We start from the raw sequence: 23311 nt of genomic DNA on the forward strand, positions 1-23311 counted from the left end.
GTGACTTTTGCAGACGTGAAAGGTGACTTAAACTACGCGATGTACTTTATAGACATAAAAGAGAAAATTTGCAGATCTGATGACGCCATAAACAGGTGGAAATGGAAACGTCGTGTACACAAGATTTTTTTATAATAAAGGGTGAAAGTATAATCTGCGATCCAGCGTGGATTATCTACCATCCATTCTACATAGAATATACAACTTGGTGATCTGGAAAAGAGTCTAATATTTGGAATCGATGGTTAAAATCTTTTTACGATAAAAAATATTTTTTAATCGTAATAATAGACAGAATTGCCAAACCTATTAACTTTGGATCAGACAGTACTAAAAAAAAATCTAGACAGTTAACCCAGAAAAAGAGATCATACAAAAATGTCATGTTCATATTTGGAACGGACCTGTTCCGAGTATAAACATGATAAGATGTTGAGTATAGGGGGCATATCGTCTGTAATTTTTTCGTTCATAATGAAGTTAAAAGCAATAATGAGAAGTAAAATTATCCTTACCACAACATGATGAAAGCATAATACCCTGCTGCCCGATACTGGCCTCCCCATCCAAGTCCATCCTGACCAACCGAAAAATACTCCGCTACAGTCAAAATAGGAAACGGAAGTCCACGTTTTAAAGCATTTCGAAAGCTTTCACTCATTTGGTAAGCATCGATCCACTCAAATCGTTCATTGTAGTCAATGTCAACTGATAAGTTTGCAGAGGAGATTGCTGAAATGAATGAATGTTTTTGTTTTGTTCAATAGCTATTTTATGTTTTATTTCACCTTGTAAAGTGATATTAACGTGTTTCAACCCAACATATGCCCCAAGGGATGCAGTTATCTTCTCGTTTGAAAATGCCCTATAAGTAGTTACTACTGGGGCTTCGGCAATGTGCCAGCACGAACCGAAGAGTGATACCATTATTGTCGCTCCTACTAAAAGTGAAAGGGTTACAGCGCAGAATGTGGTGAATCTCTGAAAATAAATAAAAAGTTTTTATCTTAAAAAACAGCCTGAAAATTGTAAACGCACTTATTTACAAATACACGTCCGACAAATAAAGGTTTTGAATGCGGACATTAATGAAAGAGAGTTAAGTTAAAAAAACTTAATGGCTGTGACAAGCCTCTTTAATTTGACAGTTTTTGCCTATGAATTTCTGTTGCCTATTTATGCACGGGTATTTCAGCACGAAAGAAACGTACGTGTATATTGAAATCTTATATAGATCGTTTAAAGCAAAATAAAACTATCGCAAAATCCACAAGGTTAAGACAGACATCTCTCATGATTTTTCTTAGACCTTTCGATATCTCCTGGAAGAATACTTTGATCAATTTAACTAGATCAACAAAAAGTGTTAATGAATCATCCTCTACAATAAAATACTATACGTTATTCATGATAACCACTGGCTTCAGCAAAAATGAATGAGTCTAAATTTAAAAAGAGTTATAACTGAAGCAGAACAGTAAAACTGATGAGCGAGAATGTATCATTTGTAGAGATGTTGATGTTCGTTACTTTTGATTACTCGTTACTAATCGTTACTCGACTACTAAGTAATCATTTAAAGTATTCGTTACTTTGATTATTATGATCACTATACTGATTGTGTTACTTTTATTGGTATTTGCATGTAAAATACCGCTATCGGTATCGATTGACAATAATCATGCACAAAAATTAATAATAAATATAAAAAAATTAAAATTTAATTAAAAATAAAAATGCTGATTTGGTATTTACCTATTAATTAAAATATATTGTTTTAAAAAATATTTATTATTATAAAAAAAAACAACAAAACGTAACATTTCGAAAAATACAACTTATAATTGTTGGTTATTATGTAAAAAAATGATCATTTCTACATTTTCACCTTTTAGCCTGTTTCTCCTTTCTGACAATATCTGTCCTGCGGTGGAAAATGTCCTTTCAGATGGGACTGATGTTGCTACTATGCATAAGTATTTTTTTGCTAATTTACAAAGATGAGGATATATTGCCGTTCTAGCTTTCCACCAGTCTAATGGATTTTCTTTTCTGTTCAAAAGATCCTCAGCTATATAAGAGTGACATTCTAAAATAGCTGCTGTTTTTGCATCAATTTCTTTTCGCGCAGTTGTAATTTTATCAAAATCTGCCCAAATTAAAGTTTTCTGTTGTTCCGTTTCGGAATCTGCTTTTTCTAGTAGATGCTCAGTTTCACGTGGTAAATCCCGGCGTTCTGCACCTGTCATCCGAGCTACTTCTGTTTCCAAGTGTTCTTTGGGCAAATTGAAATTATGTTCTGATGAAAAAACTTTAAAACGTGCATACATACGTATGGTGGTCTGCGGTTGATGCTGATGTATAAATAGTATAGAGTATAGGTATTAGGTAGTAATCAAAGTAATCATATGTTTTTGAATTCGGTATTCGTTACTTTGGGTATCAATGAGTAACGAGTACTCCTGTAACGAATAGTTACTTTTTCAACATCTCTAATCATTTGTTATCTTGAGATGAGATAAGAAGATACTTCTCATATTGCTTTAGTTAAGATTAATCAAGATTAAAGTCGAGTTTAGTTTCTCCTGAGAAAAACATAACTATACTTAAATGGCCATGATAATGTATTTTTTTAAACACGATTGAACATTTCTGAGGTGCCTTACATCATTGTAGTTAAATGCATTCCGATATAAAAAATAAACAACTTACACATTTAAAACTTATTAAATTGTATAATTATACGTAAATATATCGTTCTAACTTAAAACAAACAGTCAATCATTATACGCAATTCAGTAAACAATTAATTATTTATATAACTTTCATAATCCGCATAACAAAACGTGCAACATATGGCAGATATATCACTTTATACCTACTACTATTCTCCTTATTGTGAATTAATTTATTAGGTTTCTAAAGAAATACAAATTGAAACCGATTTTTCAGACCATTAATGTACCACAATTTCAAATAATTAAGATGGAAAAAATGTTTTTATCTTAAATTAAATCTTGATGTTTATTAAGATTAAAGGTTTGTTGCTTGTTTTTTGCGTCATGGGGTATTTATTAAATAAATTTATAACTAATTTTATCGTTACGGTTGATCTAGTAAGTAATTTGGGCTATGTAGATTAATCAGTTCTGCTAGAAATAGTACTGTCATAAATCATAAATGTTTCTTTTGTATATTATTGGGATTCACTATTAAATGATGGTATAAATAATTGTATGAATATTTTCACAATTTATGCATCAAAAATATGATAATTGTTTTAAATTTCGTAAATACATGCTGGTATAATAATTTCATTATATAAATGGTATTTTAAATCTTTGGGAAATTCTATCGAGGTTAGTTAAATGGGGGCTGCTGCACATTCAAAAATTAAATAAAATGTAATGCATTCAAAAACTTCCAAAATCAGCTGTTAACATGGATATTAATATAATAAGTTTTTCCTTCTTTAATACATCATAAAAGCTATATGCGGATTGTACCGATACCATGTATTGTAAAAATTTAATAGTAACTTATCAAAGTACTCAATTACGATAAAATAAGGAAGGCGCAGTGTAGTTAAAGGCAGCTACTCTGCCGAACCCCACTTTTTCGGCTGACTCAAACTAAATAGTAACAAAAAGCAAAAAAAAAAACTACAAAGAAAATACATATTCATATATAAGTATTGTTAATTCAATAGGCAATAAGTTGTATAGCTTTATAGTATTACAACAAAATGAGCGCTGAAACGTAGCAGTCCGATGATGAGGCATTGTTATCCTACTAGAGCATCTAATATCTCTATTGAAGCGTGTTATGTTATAAATTTAGATTTAGAGGCTAGTGGAAACAAGAAAAAAATATTACCCATATGCCACTACCTACTCCTGTCGTACAATTTTATTTATATTACAGATATTATAGATCACATGACATTTATGTTGAATGACATAGCAAAACAACATAATTAGATATTGGTCAGATGAAAATCCGAACTAGATGCATGAAACACATTTTCTTATTTAAAGCGCTAAGATAATTAATTTATTGTAGTATTTTAAATGTTACCTTATGACGCATTCCGGCGAATATTTAAAATTATGAAAAGTACTACTAGTATTAGATTTAAATTGAGCTTTAATTATTATATTAATTCTCATAAGATAATGTGTTGGTGAAAGATCATTTTTTTAAATTTTAAATATGTTTAAATATAACCTTTTTTTTGTACAAATTATTGCATATAAGTAAAACAAAAATAATTGTTTTTAAAATTAATTTTGGAAACCCGTTTCTGCAAACTCCAGATCTAAAAGAAAGATGTTTGCGATTATTTCAGGGAACTAAAATTTTCGGGCTGAAAAACTATAAAAAGGGAATTTCTAGGCTTATATTTTTTTAAATATATAAACGATATACTTAGGATCAGTTTATTTGTGTCATCTGTAAATCTTGTTTATTAATTTAAGACATCGAGAATGTCCGAGTACTGTAAAAGGCGAGCAATGCTCATAAGAATATACAAAAATTTAAACTAAAGAGAGAACGACAATGCTTTAACGATTCCCACTTGCTGTTTAGAGTGGAAATGCAAAAATACGTACCTATAACAGCTATTTTCATTTAATTTTGGCTGGACTATAGTTAACACAGGATTCTTTTTAACTTGTGACTTAGACTCTTATTTCGCACGCTCACCTTCCTTTGTCGGACCAATATAATGGAATAATTTTAATAACTATTTAATTAATTACATATTATACAACTTACTTCTTTGCGTATCCCAGGAAATATAATCAAAAAAGCCACATACAGGGTGGCAAATATCACCAAAAAAGTGATCACCGGCACGTCACCAGTGACGGCAGTTCTATTACTAAAATTGTACAGGGTGGGTCCTCCATCGTTTCTAAATGCATCGAACCAGCCCTTCATGTCCAAATTCCTTAAAAACAAAGAAAAATATTATTATAATCACATTATTATACAATTGCGTTAAGAGAGGTCGCGTATTGCATAATGCACGTTGTACTTTATATGCTAATGAAAAATCTGCGAAATTAACGACGGATATAAATAATACTTTTGCATAATTCCACTGATAACCGTTACGAATCTTGATATAACAATTTATATGTACGTTAAATAAGCGAAAGCAAAAAATCGCCTCCGTAATCGCTCCGCAAATTAAATAGAGCATTTCAAATGTACTTTTTGATATTTAAAATACTTGTGACGGTATACATGCATATATATGTCGGATTTAGTTTACATTGTTGCGTTTATGTTAACTTAAATACCAATTAAGCTCCATGACATAAGATATTATAAACAAAAATATTTTATAAGAAAATCATCTTTAGAACTTATTTGGAATAATTAAAACTTCTTATAGGTAAATATTTTAATTTTTTTTCTTCTTGCCTATTTATATTTGTTGATCTACCTTTTTTAAATGGAAGTTTATATATTTATATACTATCATTTTAACTTATCACATTTTGTATGAATGTTTTAATTTACACGTCCATTAATTCATATTCACCCCATTTACACAAAAAAAATCGAAATGCGATCAAGAGATGATTGTGGAAAAAGGAAAATGCCATTCCCCCAGAAATAGAATACTACACCAATTAATTTCTAAATATTCTGAAAATATTCTGATATAAGACTTTTAACAATAAATTGTAAGTTATCTTTTATATAATTTTTTTTTGGATTTAAATTTTAATTGTGTTTAGCAGACAGTTCTTTTATTATTTCAAAATTCAGCATCAACTTTATCAGCCTTCTTTTAATTAAAAAAAAAATTTTTTTTGAGTATCATCCGCGTATGCTTGGGTCTGAGCTCCTTATCCAGACCATTGGATGTGCAGTTACTTTCAATCGAAAAAGAATTAAAATCGTAATACTTCAGTTTAGCGAGTAAGATTTTATCATCAAGTGTATCGAAGGCCTTTGAGAAATCGAGAACTGCAACACTTATTTGACTTATAAGTCAAATAAGTGTTGACAGATATTATTAGCAATTCTAATTGCAAGCAATCTGTGATTATTGACCTATATAAATAACTTTTTAAATTTTATTGTCATTATTTGGTTGTTCATTAGCATTTCAATCAATCCCATATATAGTCAATCTATATATATTATTTCAACCGTAAGTATTCTTTTATTTTATTTATATACTTTCCTACTACGTACACCATTGAATTAGTAAAAGATTTCTATTTTGTCGTTTCAAATGTTCTTCTGAAATGAAAAAAAAATATTTTTTTTGAATGTACCCCTTTTTGTCTATCTTTGCCTATAGATTATCCTTAAACAAGCACTAAAACTACTTTGAATACAAAGATGGGAATACGTTTCTGGGAAATTCTTACCAATTCTTATTAAACTTACAGATAAGATGGACTTTTAAGATCATTAGCTCTGAAAGCAAGTCCAAATTTCTTTATGATATATTGGTGCCTTAGTTTTCAGTTTTAAAATAACGCATATAGGTACTATACAGGGTGAACTATGCTTCAAAGAATAAAGTATTACCTTTCTAAAAAGAAACCCGCTTTCCAAAAGAAACTCGCTATAATACAATTACTTTTATCAGTTTCCCTACTACATGATTTTACTAATATGCAGTAGAAAAGGCATAAGACCTAATACAATAATTGTAATTTGATATTCTTATAATTTTCTCAGTTTAAGATTTATATTTATCTTCTTGAAAGCCTTTCTAAAATTTAAAAATATCAAATTTTTGAATACATTTTTCTTTGTTATCTTAGAACATTGAAACGCTGGAACTTGTAAACAACAGGTTTGTTTGAGTTCAACATTTGCACATAGGCAAGAGGGATGTTTTGTTTACAAACATATTCATCGATTCTCTGTAGTCAAGTTTACGCGCATTTTCAAAAGAGGAAATATCTAGCTATATATCAAGACATCATGATACATGATGATAATGTAACTTATTGTAATTCTTCTTAAACTTACAGATAAGATCGACCTATATCCGAAGATTGATCCGATCCAATCATATTTTTCGCCTCAAACATTAAAAAAAAATGCGCGGTACGTTGCAGATTTTTTTTCAAGTAAATTTCAAAGTGATTTCTTCAATTTACAAAACCTAAATTTCTTGATATTTCTATGATATATTGAAAGAACCTCGCTATAATATAATTACCATTTTCAATTTTCTTATTGGAGACAGACAGCTTGACAATTAATTCAAATAAATTTCTATAGGTTCATCTTATTTTTTAGTTGGATTCTTTAATTTTTATAATATCGTCTTATTTACCTTTCAAGACTTAAGGTTGTTGTTGTATAATCCACGTAATAATCATTACCTCAGGCCATAAAATTCTACCTCAAGATGAACATCTCGATATCAGTTATTAAATTTGACTTTTAATTCAAGTGTCAATCATGGTATTGTTTCGAAATTTTCACGAAAAGACCATTTTTGGCCTAGAGTCAAATGTCATTGTTTTCAGTAGATAATTTATGGGTTGCCAAATAGCGTGGTTAATGTTACAAAAAAATTTAATAAGCAAAACACCGTGAGTATGCGAAGATAACAACATAATAATTAAAATTGTTTAATTGAATATAATTAATGATTTGGGATGCTTCATTGTTTATGAGAAGTTTCTTTGTTTATATTGTGATATTTTAGTACTCTTTGGCTATGGATTATTATTGTCTTGTACAGAAATTAAGTTGTTTTTTAATTAATTTAGTTCGTGCATTTCAGATATTAAACGATATAAAAATGTTTAAATAGGCAAAGAAATGCAGTTGCAAGATTAATATTTGAAAACTTTTTAGTTTTTTAAAATTTAGTTTATAAAAACTGATTTATTAAATTTAAAAAAAAATCCTAAAATAAGAATAATTTATGTATAAAATTACATATATTACACTTGATCTTGATATTTTTACACTTGATCTAAAGATATATATTGTCTTTAATGGAAATTTTCTCTCAAAAAAACTCACTCTGTATAAAAGATCTAAATTCGAAAACTGTTTAAAAATAGTCAATTTAATATTCAAACTCCTACAGCTTCAACATACAATTTTGGTTGCTAATAGATTCAGAAATCCATTAAATTGTCAAAAACCAGTTTCTTTTCACGTTTAAAACAATAATCCGCTATAATTACTGGATAAATTAATCTTTTAAGATTACCCGTTTTAAATATAAAAAAACTCGTAAACTTTTTACTATTTGCCTTTCATATTAACATGTTTACTTTAAAATAGTAGCTTACATGTATAGGTGTTATATTTTATGACCAATAAAACATATAATAAAAATGGCTTATTTGTTTTAAAATTTTAATTTAAGAAGATCGCCGATAAAAATACTAAATTTTATTATATAATTTACGAAACCTACTGCTTACAAGATAAACAAAAATACATAAAATTACTATGAAAGACCAGATACGAGTATATTTTTTTTTTTATATATAGATAGAAAAATTATAGAGAAGAATAATTTTTTTTTCAAATTTTTTTATGTTTCTTATTTCGCTTTTTATTGAATAAACGCCTGACTGCTGAATTTAAGGTAACACATTTCTTTCTCTCTATTTTTTTATCAAGAGTACTGATATATAAAAAAATAAAATAATCTAATGCATAAAAAATAATATCTAAATTTTAGAGACACAAAAAAACTTAAAAGAAATATATTTTTTTTAAATGCTTGAGAAACAGAATCTTTTAAAGAAATGCCTGAAAGATCTAAAATATACACTTTTTTACAATTCACAATTTTATATGATTGCTAGAAAACCACAGCGAGGACATCTGACTCAGGACCAAGACTCGGTTTTAACTCACTCAACCCATTAAAGAAATCAGTAACAGGAACCTGGAGTACACCGACTTTTCATAAGAAATATCTTGCAAACTTTGAGTAAACACCTATGCAAAACGTTTGAAATTTCCAATGGATCACTCAACTCAATATCGTTATACAGGGTGTCCAAGATAAGGATCCTAAGCATGGGGATCTCGGTACCTGTTGGAGATACAGCTTCGGTTCAATTAGGAAAAAGTTATGCACTTTGAAGCGTATTTACATACCGTTGAGAAACTTCAAAAATTTTCATGGCCTGCTGAGATATTTGGAAAAAACGGAAATTTGCCAATATCGATTTTATTTTTTCCTGGCTTTATTTTAAAAGATATCAAAAAACTATTGACACTTTTGATGTAGGACGTGATGGCGCTTTTAAATTTTATATCCGACGTTTCGTTTTCGAGAAACCACCATCAACTTTATTTTTTTATATGGCGCGAAAAGAAAGTACACCCTGTATCTGATTCCATTTTTTATTACAAATTCAACGATGTATCACATGTCACATTTTTTTTGTTAGTTGAAAGGAAAAATGCAAATTTTCTATTTTTTTAGCATACTTTTTAAGTAAGCTTTGGAAACAAATGCTTTGACGTATGTAAATACCTGTTACCGATCTGTCACATTTTTCTTAATATCTATTTAGAGAGTAATGAAGCTAAATGAAGCATTGATTTGCATTGTACATTGTACTACTTATAAATAAAAAAATGTAACCAGTAATAGACAAATGTTTTATGATTTTTCTAACGATATGCAACAAATAATGAATACATTTTAAAAATAACGAAAAAAGCAAATAAATTAACGCATTTTATAAATTTAATTTAAAACAGGTTTCCGTTATTTTCTAGACATAAGTATGATCTTCTTACAGTAGCAGTTAAAACATCACGCAATATCTCTGGCGTAATACTTTGAAAATCGGCCGTCACACATTCTCGTAACTCCTGCTCATTTCCAAAAGAATGTTGATAGACTCGGTTTTTAATAAATCCCCAAAGGAAGAAGTCCAAAGGGGTTAAGTCCTGGGATCGCGCTGGCCAAGACACTTCACTGGAGGTTCCAATCCACTTTTCAGGAAAACGCTGCGAAAGGTACTGTCGAACTTACCCAGAATTATGTGCAGGAGCCCCGTCTTGTTGAAACCAACAGCTATTGACTTGTACCAGTGGTAAATTATCTAAGCAGTCTTCTAAATCATTTTGCAATAAATTAAGATATCGTTCTGCTGTTAATGAATAATGGTAAATAAATGGACCTAGTATTTTGGTTCCTAAAATTCCACACCACATATTAAACCCAAAACGTTGTTGATGTCTAGATATTTTCTTAACACGCGGATTTTGTTGGACCCAGTAATGACTATTGCGACGGTTAAAGATACCATTATAATAATAATAATAATAATAATAATATGTCTTTATTAAAAAAAAGCAATATTAATCTTACAATATTACTTAATACTACATTGCCAAGAAGGCGAAGATTAGCTTAAAGCTACTCTTTAACTCTTAACCTTCCTAACATTCACAGTTTAAATGGAGAAAACGAGAAAAAAAAACAAGTATATATAAAGTATTTATCTTCTAGAATACTAGACTATATTTTGGATTGATTTAAAAACAAAAGTTTATAATATTTCCTATACACATTTAACAAAGTATTAAATATTGGTTTATAAGTATTAAAGAACTTAACGGCATTATAAGTAAAAGATCGCTCGAATAGAGCTGTGGAATGGTGCGGCATGGTCAAGATATTGTATCTAATATTTCAAGTGTGAACATGGTTTCTTGGTATTAACTTTTCCAAAAGATATTCAGGTCTTTGACTAACATATAATCGATAAAGGAAAGTAGAAGTGAAGAATTTGAATAGGTAAGGTAGCGTTAACCACCTCAACTGAAGTATAGAGTCTGATACATGATCAAACTTTCCGAGGTTAAAAATAAATCTACAGCAAGTATTCTGCACGCGTTGCAGGCGGTAACGATTTATTTGGTCTAAGCAAGGATAATAAACTATAAGGCAATAATTTAGAATAGATAAAACAAGAGCCACTACAAGTTTTTTCCTAGTTTTAAAATTTAAAATGTGTTTATTGCTATAAAGCATACGCATGCGTAAATAACACCTCTGCAGAAAAGTATTAACATGTTCCTTAAACCTTAAAAAATTATCTATTGTAAGTCCCAGAACCTTCACAGTATCAGAGAACAAAATAGTTTCGTTATCCAATTGAATGTGAACAGTTTTCATTATATTTTTATGTGATCCTCGGTTTGAAAACAAGACCATTTTTGTTTTATTAGGATTAATGACAAGGTTATGCTCTTTTGAAAATTGATTTATTACGTTCAGATCAGCGTTAATAGTATCAGCCACGTTATCAAAATTAGCAGAGTCAAAATAATGTATGTATTGAGTATCATCAGCATACTGATGTATTTCAGAATCTTCAACTAGACCGGGTAAATCTGAAGTATATATAAGAAATAATAATGGGCCTAGGTTCGACCCTTGTGGGACACCAGAAATAATGTTTTTCGAAGCAGAATATTCATTATTCACCCTCACTTTCTGGGTTCTACGTCATAAGTAAGTTTTAAAAAAGGACAAAACAACCTCACTACAGCCATAATATTTCAGTTTCGCTACAAGCAAATCATGATCGATGACATCAAATGCTTTCGAGAAATCAAGGGCTATCATAATGGCTGAAATCTTTTTGTCAAGAGCTCGCATGATATTATCGGTGACGTTTAGAAGTGAACTAGCTGTACTATGATGTTTCCTAAAACCAGATTGAAGGGAGGATATTATTTGACATTAAAAATGATGACAGCTGCATATAGACTATTCTTTCGAGAACTTTGGAGATTACGGGAAGCATTTTAAGCGTCCGCAACTTATAGGACGCAAATCTTGAATACTTTCAGGACTGGAGGATTTGGGAATCGGACATACCACTGATTCACGCCAGGCCGTAGGAAAATATCCTACCTCCAAACAACAATTTATAATATGAGTGACATGATCCAGTATATCAGGGAGACATAAGTGTAACATACGTCGAGTTATGTTATCCACACCAGAGGCATTGGACCTAATATTTTTTATAGTTTTTTCGACAGTACTTTGGTCTACTAAAGAAAAATGAAAATTATCCTCGGTAAGTTTATTACTGGAGTAGAAGTTAATTTTGTTTACACATTTATCAGATTTATTAAAAACACTTACAAAAAAATCATTTATTTGATTTGGATCAGATATATTAAACGGCAGCTCGTTAATATTCTTGGTTGTTTTAATATTTAAAGTTTCTAGACCTTTCCAAAGTTTTTTACCAGTTTTGTCACTCTCCAAGCTTGCAAGATATGCAGCTTTTTCTCGTCTTATTGATGCCAACGCAAAATTACGACACTACGTGTAATATCTCCAATTTTCTAAACACTTGTGATTTTTGTATTTAGTCAAAGCCTTATCACGTTCCTTTAAAATAAGTCTTAAGGTGTCTGTCAACCAGGGAGCTGGCTTTTTACTGACTCTTATAGTTCTGTAGGGTGCATGAATATTAAATAAATAATTAATATTTTGTTTTAAATATTGAACTTTTTTATTTATGTCCTCAAGATAATAAATATTATCCCAGTAAATCTGTGATAAATCGATCCTAATATTTAAATAAATATATAAATATATAAATTATTAGTAACCATATATAAATTATTAGTGACCATACTTTCGTCGGACCATATTATTTTTGATAATTAAAATCCTCTTCACAGGCACGTGTATACCACTCACAAAAATGCCGACGTCGTTCGAAATCCCCAGGTTTAAGTCCTTGGCAAATTCTAAACTTGTAGGGGTGATATCTGTTTTTACGTATAATAAACTGAGCTGTAGATTTGGCCACTCCTACATTTTTTTTTAATTTGCCTGGTTAATATCTCGGGGTTTTCAATAACTGCTTGTAAAACATTATTTTGAGTTTCTTCAAGAGATTCCTTTTTTCGAGATAAAACAGGCTTTTTAAACAAACCATATTCTTTTAAATTTCGAGCCAACTCTAAGAAAATGGATTTACATGGTTGGTTTCTATCTGGAAATTTATTAAGATACATTGCTGCTGTATTTACAGTATTTTTGTAGCACAATGTAGCATGACAGCATGTCAAACTTCTCTCTATGACTATAATGACCACCAGGCATATTTGAAGATAATAACACAATTTTAGCAATAATAACGACAACAGTAAATAATAATAATAATAATTACTCAACAAACAACACCTCAATTTAAACTATTATAGGCAATTGCGAAACTATACAAAACATGCTATTCAGCGGGAAAAAATATCATATTTTAACACACTTTCTACAAAAAAAATCGTGATTTTTGGATAAATGCTAATAAACTACATCTAACTAAATCAAAGAATACCGATCTGCCTTGTAATTTTAGTAATCCAGAAGCCCTAAATAATTATTTTTCTCAATGCGTTAACCAAATTAACAATAATATATCACAAACCAAATTAAATTTTTACAATAAAATAAATGGAATAATAGTATTCAAGAATTAAATTTAAGTCTTCTTGATGAAGAAAGGGTTAACAGTATAATTAAGACCATAAAATCAAATGCTATAGGAGCTGACGGACTTTGTATAAATGATATCAAGCTTTGCCTACCTTTTTGTAAAAAACCACTTCTAAACATTTTAAATACTTGCATTCTTACAAATGTATATCTGATATCTGGAAAAAAGCACTTATAAGACCTATTTCAAAAATCTCTAATCCGAAAGAACTAAAAGACATAAGGCCTATAAGTATTTTATCAGTAGTTTCTAAAATTCTAGAAAAGCATATTCACCAACAACTTTATAATTTTGTTAACTCATTTGGTATACTTCCAGATACGCAATCGGGATTTAGGAGGAATTATAGTACAACTACTAGTCTGGTGGGAATGTTAGATAATATAAGACTTAACGAAGAACATAAACAAAGTACTTGCATGGCGGTGCTTGATTTTAGCAAAGCATTTGATACTATAAATCACTCAATGCTCCTTGCAAAGTTGGGATATTTTGGTTGTTCCGAATCTACAGTTTCTTTTTTTGATTCCTTTCTTAAAAATAGATCACATTCGGTGTTGTTAAAAACCAACAATGGAAGTTTGGAGCACTCAGGGTATCTTGATTTGGAAGTTGGTGTTCCTCAGGGCTCCATATTGGGACCTCTTTTATTTTCGATTTATGTTGCGGATATGCCTAACTGTATTGAACATTGTAAATTACAACAATATGCTGATGATTCTCAAATATACATGCCATTAAATTTTTTAAATTTTAATATTTCTGAGCAAAAAATTAAATCGGATATACTAAACATAGTTAATTTTTCCAATGAGCATAACTTAAAAATTAACCCTGCTAAATCTAACATCATTTTATATGGCTGTAAGTCAGGAATTCTGAGACACTTGTATAAAAGTATAAATATTGAGATTAATGGAGAAAAAATTCCAGTTGTCAATGAAGTGAAAATATTAGGATTGACTTTAGATTCTAACTTTTGTTTTGAGACACACATTAAAAACAAATTAAATATAGGCTATATGCGTCTTAGAAATCTGTACAGATTTAAAAATGTCTTAAAGAGTAAAACCAAATATTATCTCTGCAATAGCCTCATTCTCTCCTTACTCGACTACGGTGATATCGTATATTCTAATTCTATAACATCTGAGCTTTCTAGATCTATACAAAAATTGCAAAATAGCTGTATAAGATTTTCTTATAGCGCTGCCTATCGGGAGCATATCACACCTTATTTAAACATAAATTCTATTTTAAATATGGAAAGGAGAAGAAAATTACACATATATGCCTTTATATATAAAATAATAAAGTCGGGTCAACCCCCTTATTTAAATAAGTTATTTACTACTCTCTCGCATTTACACAATACTCGTAATGTTGGAAATTTTAGGATACCTCAACATAGAACAAGTAACTTCCACAAGTCATTTTCGGTTGTCGGAGTTACAATGTGGAATAACTTGCCAAATAATATTAAAGATTTGTCATTTAATAAATTTTACACCAAGGTTAAGCAAATTCTTCTCGACTCCCAACGAGATGCCTAGTAGCACAGATATAACTAGCTAACGCAACTTGCGTTAGCTAGTTATATCTGTGCTAGTAGTATGACTAGTAGTAGATACATAGTAGTATAAACTGCAAAATCAACTAAGACCAAAGATAAGCTGGCCTATCCAATCTTTCTTTTATGGTTCTTTTTTGTCTATTCTTGTTACCTTCCATCGCATGCCAGCCAAATTGCTTTGCCATTTTTTGTTTCTACCCTTTTTAGTTTTAGTTTTGTTCTTTTTTAGGTTAATTAGGATTTTTATTGATTTTTTTTGTGTCAACGTTTGGACCTCTATAATATTATCCTCGGGCCACTGGAATAAAACGCACTTTAAATGCCTAGAATTGAATTTCAAATTACTCTGAAAATGTAAAAAATTATATCAAAATGCCCTGCTATAGATGAACTTTCACTTCGCGAATGTTTTTCAAAATAAGCAAAGGAAAAATGTTCTGTAAAGGCATAAATGTAATCCAAAAAACCGCAAATCTACCATAGAACTCAAGAGAACCGCAGAAAGTACAAATAGAAAAATAATAGTTGGATGTAAAGGTCAGCAACTTAAACTCTGTTTTCTGTGACGTTAATGTATTAGTAATTAATCTCAAAAATGTTTTCAGGATTTACCAAAAATATTTTTATTTCAACACTTAACCTTGTGGAGAAGAATTTTTTTTGTATTAAAGCATTTGACAATACTAATAAAGCTCATAATTAACTAACTAGATTTACTAACTAGATAGTCCAAAAATTCTACATAAAATGATCACTTAACGAGGTATAATTAAGCAAACCCCTTAAGCAGCTTCTTGACATAATTGCCACTTTACGCATATTTACGCTGTAATTATAACCGATATTTAATTATATTACAAATTAAATGTTAATATTAATGGTAACCAAGGCGAAGTATGTGTGAATTGCCGCTATTACATATAGAACACTGAAAGTAAAACAAACTAATGCCGGTAGAGAGTGCAGTTGGATTTCTCAACTCCATTAACATTATTGCTTCGCCTTGATATTTTCTTTGTTAGTGCAACTTCCTGGTTAATATTGTTACTTCATTAGTTAATGGGTTTATAACAATATTTGGTATAATTTATGTACATTTATTAAGAATAGCATGTAAACAACATTCCATAAACAAGAACGATTTGTCCAAGTACATACTAATTTTTGTCTACATATTTTTATAAGAAAAACTTATCTAATTAACTTAATTAAATAAGGTGGCCAACTCTCGTATATACTGAAAATATTTTACAAAAAAATTAATGAAACTTTTAAATGATTTTATGATTTAAGTTAGGCCTACCGCACACTGGCAACTTTTTAATCTCGGCGATTAAATAGTTTAGTCACTAAAAATTATTGCAAATCTATTTACAACGCCCAATGATGACTGAATAGTTGCTCCGCAACCTCAGTCGAAATGGATTTCCTAGAAACAGCGTGCGTTTGTGCTTTGATTTTAAAAAAACGTCGTCAAAAAGGAAAGCGAAAATTTTGGGTCCATCCTCTGATAAGTAAAAGACTTCTAGATGGGCAATTTTATAAATTGTTCAGCACTTTGAGGGAATATCCAAATAAATTTTTTAATTATTTCCGTATGAGTATACGAAGCTTTCTGACTCATCATCAATTTGCTGTTGGGACGTATTTGCATAAACCTGTACCTGTCCTGCGGAAAAGTCTGAAATATATTGTGCTGCAGTATAGCTTGGATTGCGATTGCTGCTTTGTATAACATTGTTATAACCTTCTTGGTGGTAGGAATATGTTGGCGAGTGCAAAGAACTATTTCTATCATCTCCATAATATGATCCTTCTGCACTAGTTGAAGGAATATTTACAGCAAGACTTTTGACAGTATTTTGGTGGTGCAAAGCATTTGCTTCATGGGGAATTTGATTTTGGCCGCTTCCCGACATACGAACGCGTCTTATCACATTCAGGATTTCCGTTCGTGTAATAAATTTTTGGTCTTCATTAAATTTTTTTAATGAAGGGAGTAGAGACAAAAGAAAATATTTATCTTCGTCAATTTCATTCTCTGTATCCTTTTTTTCCCTCAAAATCTGAAGCAGAGATTCCTCATATGTTTTCTGATGAGTTTTCTTTTGGTAAATTTTCTTTCTAGAATGGTCAGTCTTGGCACCAGTACGAAGTTGCGTAGCTTCACTAGCTTCTGATTCTTCCTCTCTGGTTTCTGTGTTATCTTCCACATCATCAGTACCTTGTTCGAGACTGTTGTAACTAATTCTGCTTTCTATAGAATCCCGCAGAAATAAAAGCTGCTCAAAGTAAAGATATTCCCTTCTCTTTTTAGCCCCAGAACCAAAGGCAATATTCTTTTGAGCATCGTACTCTCTTTTAAAACATGTCCTAAGATTTTTCCATCTTTTTTGTAACTCGTTACCTAAAAAAAACATTATGTATATGATATGATGTATAAAACATGATGTATATTAGACAATTTTTTTTTAGGTATTAAGCAACGGGAAATAGCTTTGCATCACTACATTATGAATATTTACTTGGAATTACAACGATACGAAAAATTGTAAAAGACACATGTGAGAAACTTTGGGAATGTTTGGTGCCACTCTATATGCCAAAACCGGATCATGATGACTGGATAAGAGTTTCCAATGAGTTTAATGAGAAAACACAATTTCCCAATTGCATCGGAGCAGTAGACGGGAAACATATTAGAATAAAAAGACCTGATAAATCTGGGTCCGAATTTTTTAACTATAAATCTTTCTTTTCTACTGTTCTTCTAGGCATTGCAGATTCCAATTATAATTTTATATATGTTGAAGTAGGATCTTATGGATCGACAAGTGATTCCAACATATTTAAACAATCGGCATTTTCGCATTTGCTTGACAAGAAGGAATTAAATATTCCGAATGAAAAAAATCTTCCTAATGATAAAAATGGAAAAGCTATGCCGTTTGTGCTCGTGGGAGATGAAGCTTTTGCTCTCTCAAAATTCGTTTTGAGGCCATATCCAAGCAGAAATTTAACCGTAAAACAACGAATCTTTAATTATAGACTTTCGAGGGCACGTAGAATGATAGAATGTACATTTGGAATTTTAGCCAACAAGTGGCGTATACTCCACAGGCCTCTAGATACCCAAGTTGAATTTAGCGACTCCATTACAAAAGCATGCTGTATTTTACACAATTATGTGAGAAAACTTGATGGACTAAATTTTAAAGAAATCTTTTATGAATGTCCATTGGAAGATATTCCTGCTCTTGGACTAAGGAGCAACAATGAAGGGTATACAGTTAGAGATTATATTGCAAATTACTTTATTTCTCCTCAAGGGTCTGTTCCTTGGCAATATGATAAGATTTAAAAATTTATGTTCTGGTCTTTTGTGAATATACAGGGTGTTTTTTAAGTTGAGGTTTTTCTTTTAACACTAAGTATATAGAACGCAAGAAAATAAGAACTTTTATAAGAATAAAATTTTGTCTTAAATTGTCTTGTTTCTGAGATACAGGGTCTTCACGTTTTACATTTTGCTAACTTAAACACACTGTATTTTGGAGGAAAGCAATTTCGATGATAAAAAATGTGATTATAAAAAACTTTATTTTTTATTTAAATGCAATGAATATTTTTATTATTTGGCAGAACAAAAATTTGTAATTTTTTAGGCCATTTTTATTTAACATGTTTTTTCATTCATAACCGAGAAATCGATTGTTAAAAAAAACTTTTATAATTTGTGCTTTAAAAACGACATTTTGTAGGTCAAAAAAAAAAAGTTCCTATAAACAGATGACCTAAATTGCTTAGTCTCCTAGCAAAATGAAAAATTTTTACACCCTGTATCTCAGAATCAAGACCTTTTTGGACAAAATTTTATTCTTATAAAAGTTTTTATTTTCTTACATTCTATATAGTGTTAAAATGTAAACCCCAAATTTAAAAACACCCTGTATATGTTTGAATAATTCTGTAGGTATGTTGAATCTGTGACTTGATAAACATAAAATTATTTGGTAAAACTTACCTTTTTCATTCTTTTCCTTATCCCCAAGTTCATTCCAATTCTTAATGAATTTTTCACATAATTCAGTCCATAATTTTTTCATTAGATTTTTATCTGAATATTCTTTTTGTTTCGTATTGTACAATGCTGGTCGTTTTTCGACTTCAGTAATAAACAATTCAACATCTATAGCAGCCATTTTTGTTGTAATTTGCCGGCTTATCGACAAATATTAACTACAAAGCAACTTTTTTCAAAGCAAATCACCAGTGAGCGCGATCCCGTTTAAAACAAGCTTGTTCTATTTTATCACCAACTGTTTCGTCTCTCAAAGAATCCAACAGGTTGGAATTTTTTAGTTGCCGCAACTAAATAATCACCTGTGTGCGGCAGATCATAAATATTATTGTGTTCTATTTTTATGATTAATAAGTTGCCTATCTAAAGTTGCCAGTGTGCGGTAGGCCTTAAGCTTACGTTAAATCTATAAAGTTTCTTTAAACTTAAAATCAAAATTTTCCTTAAATATTATTAAACTGTTTTCAAAAGTGTGTTTTTTAATTTATTCTTGATTATTGGAAAGTTCCAAAAGGAAATGTTTATTAAAAATCAAATTTAACTCAAGAGTTCTTCATTAGAACACATTATTTTTTCATATTAATTTTAGGTTTATTTTGGATTTTTACTTTTCTTAACTTGCTATGAGTACTATAAAGTTGGATTAAAGCCATGAGGTTTCTGTGACCTTAATTTCCCAAAAAAATTACCTAAAATCCGAGAAATCCCAAAAATTTTACTTTTTTTTTAATTTAATGATTTAACTTATTTTGTGTGTGATTGTGCTTTTGACTTGTCGCAATTTTATTAAATATTTTCCTTCTTCAGGGAAAATCTTAATAAATAAAAATAAAAATAAATAAAGCTATCGAAGAAAATTTTTAAAAATCTTATAATGATTCAAGAGCACTGAAAAAAAAATGTGGTTCTTTCTTGATTTTCAGTTTTGTGTGAATAATTCTGGTTGTTTTTTTTAAATGCAATGTTATAGTATTCTTGAGTTTCTTGACGCTATATAGAGTTAAATTTACAAAGTTTCCTTCAACTCACTTATCCAGGGAATCCTAAAATAATTTTTGAGCAAGAAAAAACAGGTCTATTTTACGTATTATTGTACTTGTGACTCGCGTAGTTTTCCTGATTCCTTTAAATTTCTTAGATTTTTAGTTTTATCGAGTTTCTGTGAATTCTTGTGGTTTTTCTTTAAGAATGTTAAATTTATGCAGTTTTTTTTCGATTTATTTGCACAAGAAATTTTAAAAACGCCCAATAAACTCAAAAATGTTCTAACAAAATCTCAAAATAATTCACGAGCAACGGAAAAAAATCAAAAACAAAAACTGCAATGATTTTGGGTTCTTTTATATATCGTTGTCGTTATTGCTGCTAGCCTTCTTTAATTTCTGTAAAATACTATTAGCTGGGTTTCTTTCATCGTCTTTTTCAAAAAATGTCAACATTTTTAATCAAAAATTTTTATTGATTCACGTTTGTAAAAGAAATATACTCGTAGAAATATACTAATTATTGCTCTTTCATCTCTAACTCACTTATGAATAATGCTTCTTATGTAGTACTACATTTATTATTTTACTGTATTGAGTGATATGTTGATCACTTGTTATTATTTTAAATTTACTCTCGATCTAATCCTTCCAGGAAGTATTCATTAATTAGGAAATAATATACAGTATTAGCATGAGAAAAGATACAATAAGTTCAAAAATGTCATTAAATATCACCTTGAACCATGCACAAAAAAATAAAATAGACGGAAATACCCGGCGTATGACAGTGTATCCAAGACCCTCAAGTTCTTTTAAAATGTTGGCACACCCAAATGGTATATTAGAGGTTGTATGTTGGATTATTATACAGTAGCGTAGAGTGAAATCCGAATTGGAGAAAAATAAGAAAATAAGAGGGATTTATAGTTTCAGAAGTTTAAACAATAAATAAGTGAATCATTTTAAACACACAAATACATGAAATAATTAATCAGTAAAAAAAAACAAAAGAAGCTATTCAGAAACCGAAGATCGTTTTCTCCTTCTCCTCTTCCTTCTTGAAGATGATGTATCTTAAACAATTCGGTATCATTACAGCTTTATTACTTGCGGTTTTATATTATTTTATTCATTTTTTACAAATAGTTGATAGATCTAGAGATAATAATAAAAAGCAATCATATAGTGAAAATATATGGCCTTAACAAAACTAAAAATAAACTTAAAATAGAAATTAACTGAAACCGAACTTTGTACACCAGCAAGAAATATAAAGTAAATATTCATTTAATATTTTTAAAAAGTACTCAAATATGTGGTAAATACCAATTATAAATCCGCCACTGGTATTTTATTACAGCTGATTTATAACTCGTGTGTGTATGTGTACCTTGAGGCAATACGCAAAGAAAGGTGATGGTCAAGGATACCATCAATACACTTACTATACCATGTACCATGGGTTGGACAGAAATAGCATCGATTTGTTGTGAAAGGAATGAAAATGAAGAAATGCTATAAAAGGGACCTATGTGACTATTTGTATAAACGAGCGAATTGCGATACATATTTTGTGAGTAAGAGTTTACGTAGGTTTTTAGAGATACAGCACGTTTATTTTCCAAGAAACGCATTATATCAATATGAATGACACATAATAATTTACGTTTCATAAGGGGCTTTTCTATTTTACTCGATGTTTCCGGAGCATGTTATTTACCAAAAAATTATGTCATTTTCCCCCTCCTTGGGTTATTTTTGGTACTTAAAATTTTTTTGGATTGTGATGTCTTACGAGATCTACTGATTCATATTTGATATATATGTAATGATTATATTTAATAAAGTGCATAAAACCTTCAGTTTTAGCAAAAAATCAATTACCAAAAAATTTAGAGTTTTCCGAAAAGTACGGGGGAAAGGATCGCATTTTTTTGTTTTCGGGCTTTCCATAAGGAATACTAACTTTCAGCAAAGTATCAAGTCAAAGATTTATTCTCAGAAAATATTAAAAATATAGACCGATTGCTAAAACTATTTTAAATATTCTGTCAAATTTTGAGATATCTTTTTGCCTCCAAGAATGTAGAAATTGGCACATTAAAACCCAAGAACTACCTATTGAAAGGGTTCAGGAGATTAGAGAAACAAGAGTCTACGTAACAACTTTTCAGATAGAGCGCACTGGTATTGCCCCGTTGCCTTATCACCTCGTAGCCCCGTCAAGCCATCGCTGAAATTGTATTACCTGTATAATAAATAAAACGTTTTTCGAGGCTGAAAGCTGAAATGGTTGTTTTGATTTAGACAAATTTACTGGTGACACGTTAATTGAGTTATTTTAGGTATATTAGTATTAATAAAATCTGTTTTTTAACAGTTTTATTCATCTTTGGCCCGTATCTAAAATATATGTACATTTTGATTGTTTCAAATATTGCACTAACTTTTTGACCTTTGAACTACTTCTACTTAACCGATTGTAACAAAATTTTACACAAATATTGGGTTCTTGTCTTATGACAATACAATATTATTATATTCACCAACCTTATGGAATTAACCCGGCATCGGCAACCAACAACCCCTAGGTAGGTACCTTAATAGAGGGAGGAGATAGCTTTATGATTTTTTAATTAGAATAAGGACAAATTTAATAAAATACCTCCTTTTCATTCGGCCAGGTGAAATTGTGCAGTCATAAAAGTAATAAAATGCTAATTAAAAGACAAGCCAAAAACCAGAAAATAAAATATAATAATCTACTTTTGGTATTGATATATTAAATATGTAGGTAGTATTTCTAAATAAAATTATGACCTCTGGATCAACTTTTAACAATTTATTAAAATAACGTGAGGTGCAGATTCGCCAAAAAAAATTATAGCTGATGCGCCAACCTTACAAACAGAGAGTCGCCCAAAAAAAGAGGCTTCATACGCCTGCGAAAATTGGCCAAAAAAGGGCTTTTTTGGATAGATGAGATCTAAGAATCTAGAAGGTTTTTTGGGTTTTTTGATATGGGGTTTTAAAATATTTATTCAGAAAGGACAAAACTAGACTTCTGTAGTTTTATTTTTTTTAATTAGGTCTAAAATCAAATAAAAAACAATGCTTAAACATACAGAAAATTAAGGTAATTTTCAACGCTATATTTTAGCTGTTTAGA

General features: G+C 30.0%; 1 protein-coding gene across 2 annotated transcripts in view; it reads right to left on the minus strand.

The window, feature by feature from the left end:
• The window catches only part of LOC126739166 (dual oxidase maturation factor 2), a 47376-nt gene that overhangs the window by 1532 nt on the left and 22533 nt on the right, over positions 1–23311 (minus strand). For both annotated transcript variants that reach the window (XM_050444726.1, XM_050444725.1), the window contains exons 2-4: positions 4780–4954; positions 789–981; positions 516–732 (exon numbers count right to left, since the gene is read on the minus strand). In XM_050444726.1, the coding sequence (XP_050300683.1) occupies positions 516–732; positions 789–981; positions 4780–4944 (575 nt within the window). In that variant the 5' untranslated portion in view covers positions 4945–4954. The remainder of the gene's footprint in view (positions 1–515; positions 733–788; positions 982–4779; positions 4955–23311) is intronic.

Source organism: Anthonomus grandis, chromosome 8, assembly GCF_022605725.1.
Source record: "Anthonomus grandis grandis chromosome 8, icAntGran1.3, whole genome shotgun sequence".
Lineage (NCBI taxonomy): Eukaryota > Metazoa > Arthropoda > Insecta > Coleoptera > Curculionidae > Anthonomus > Anthonomus grandis.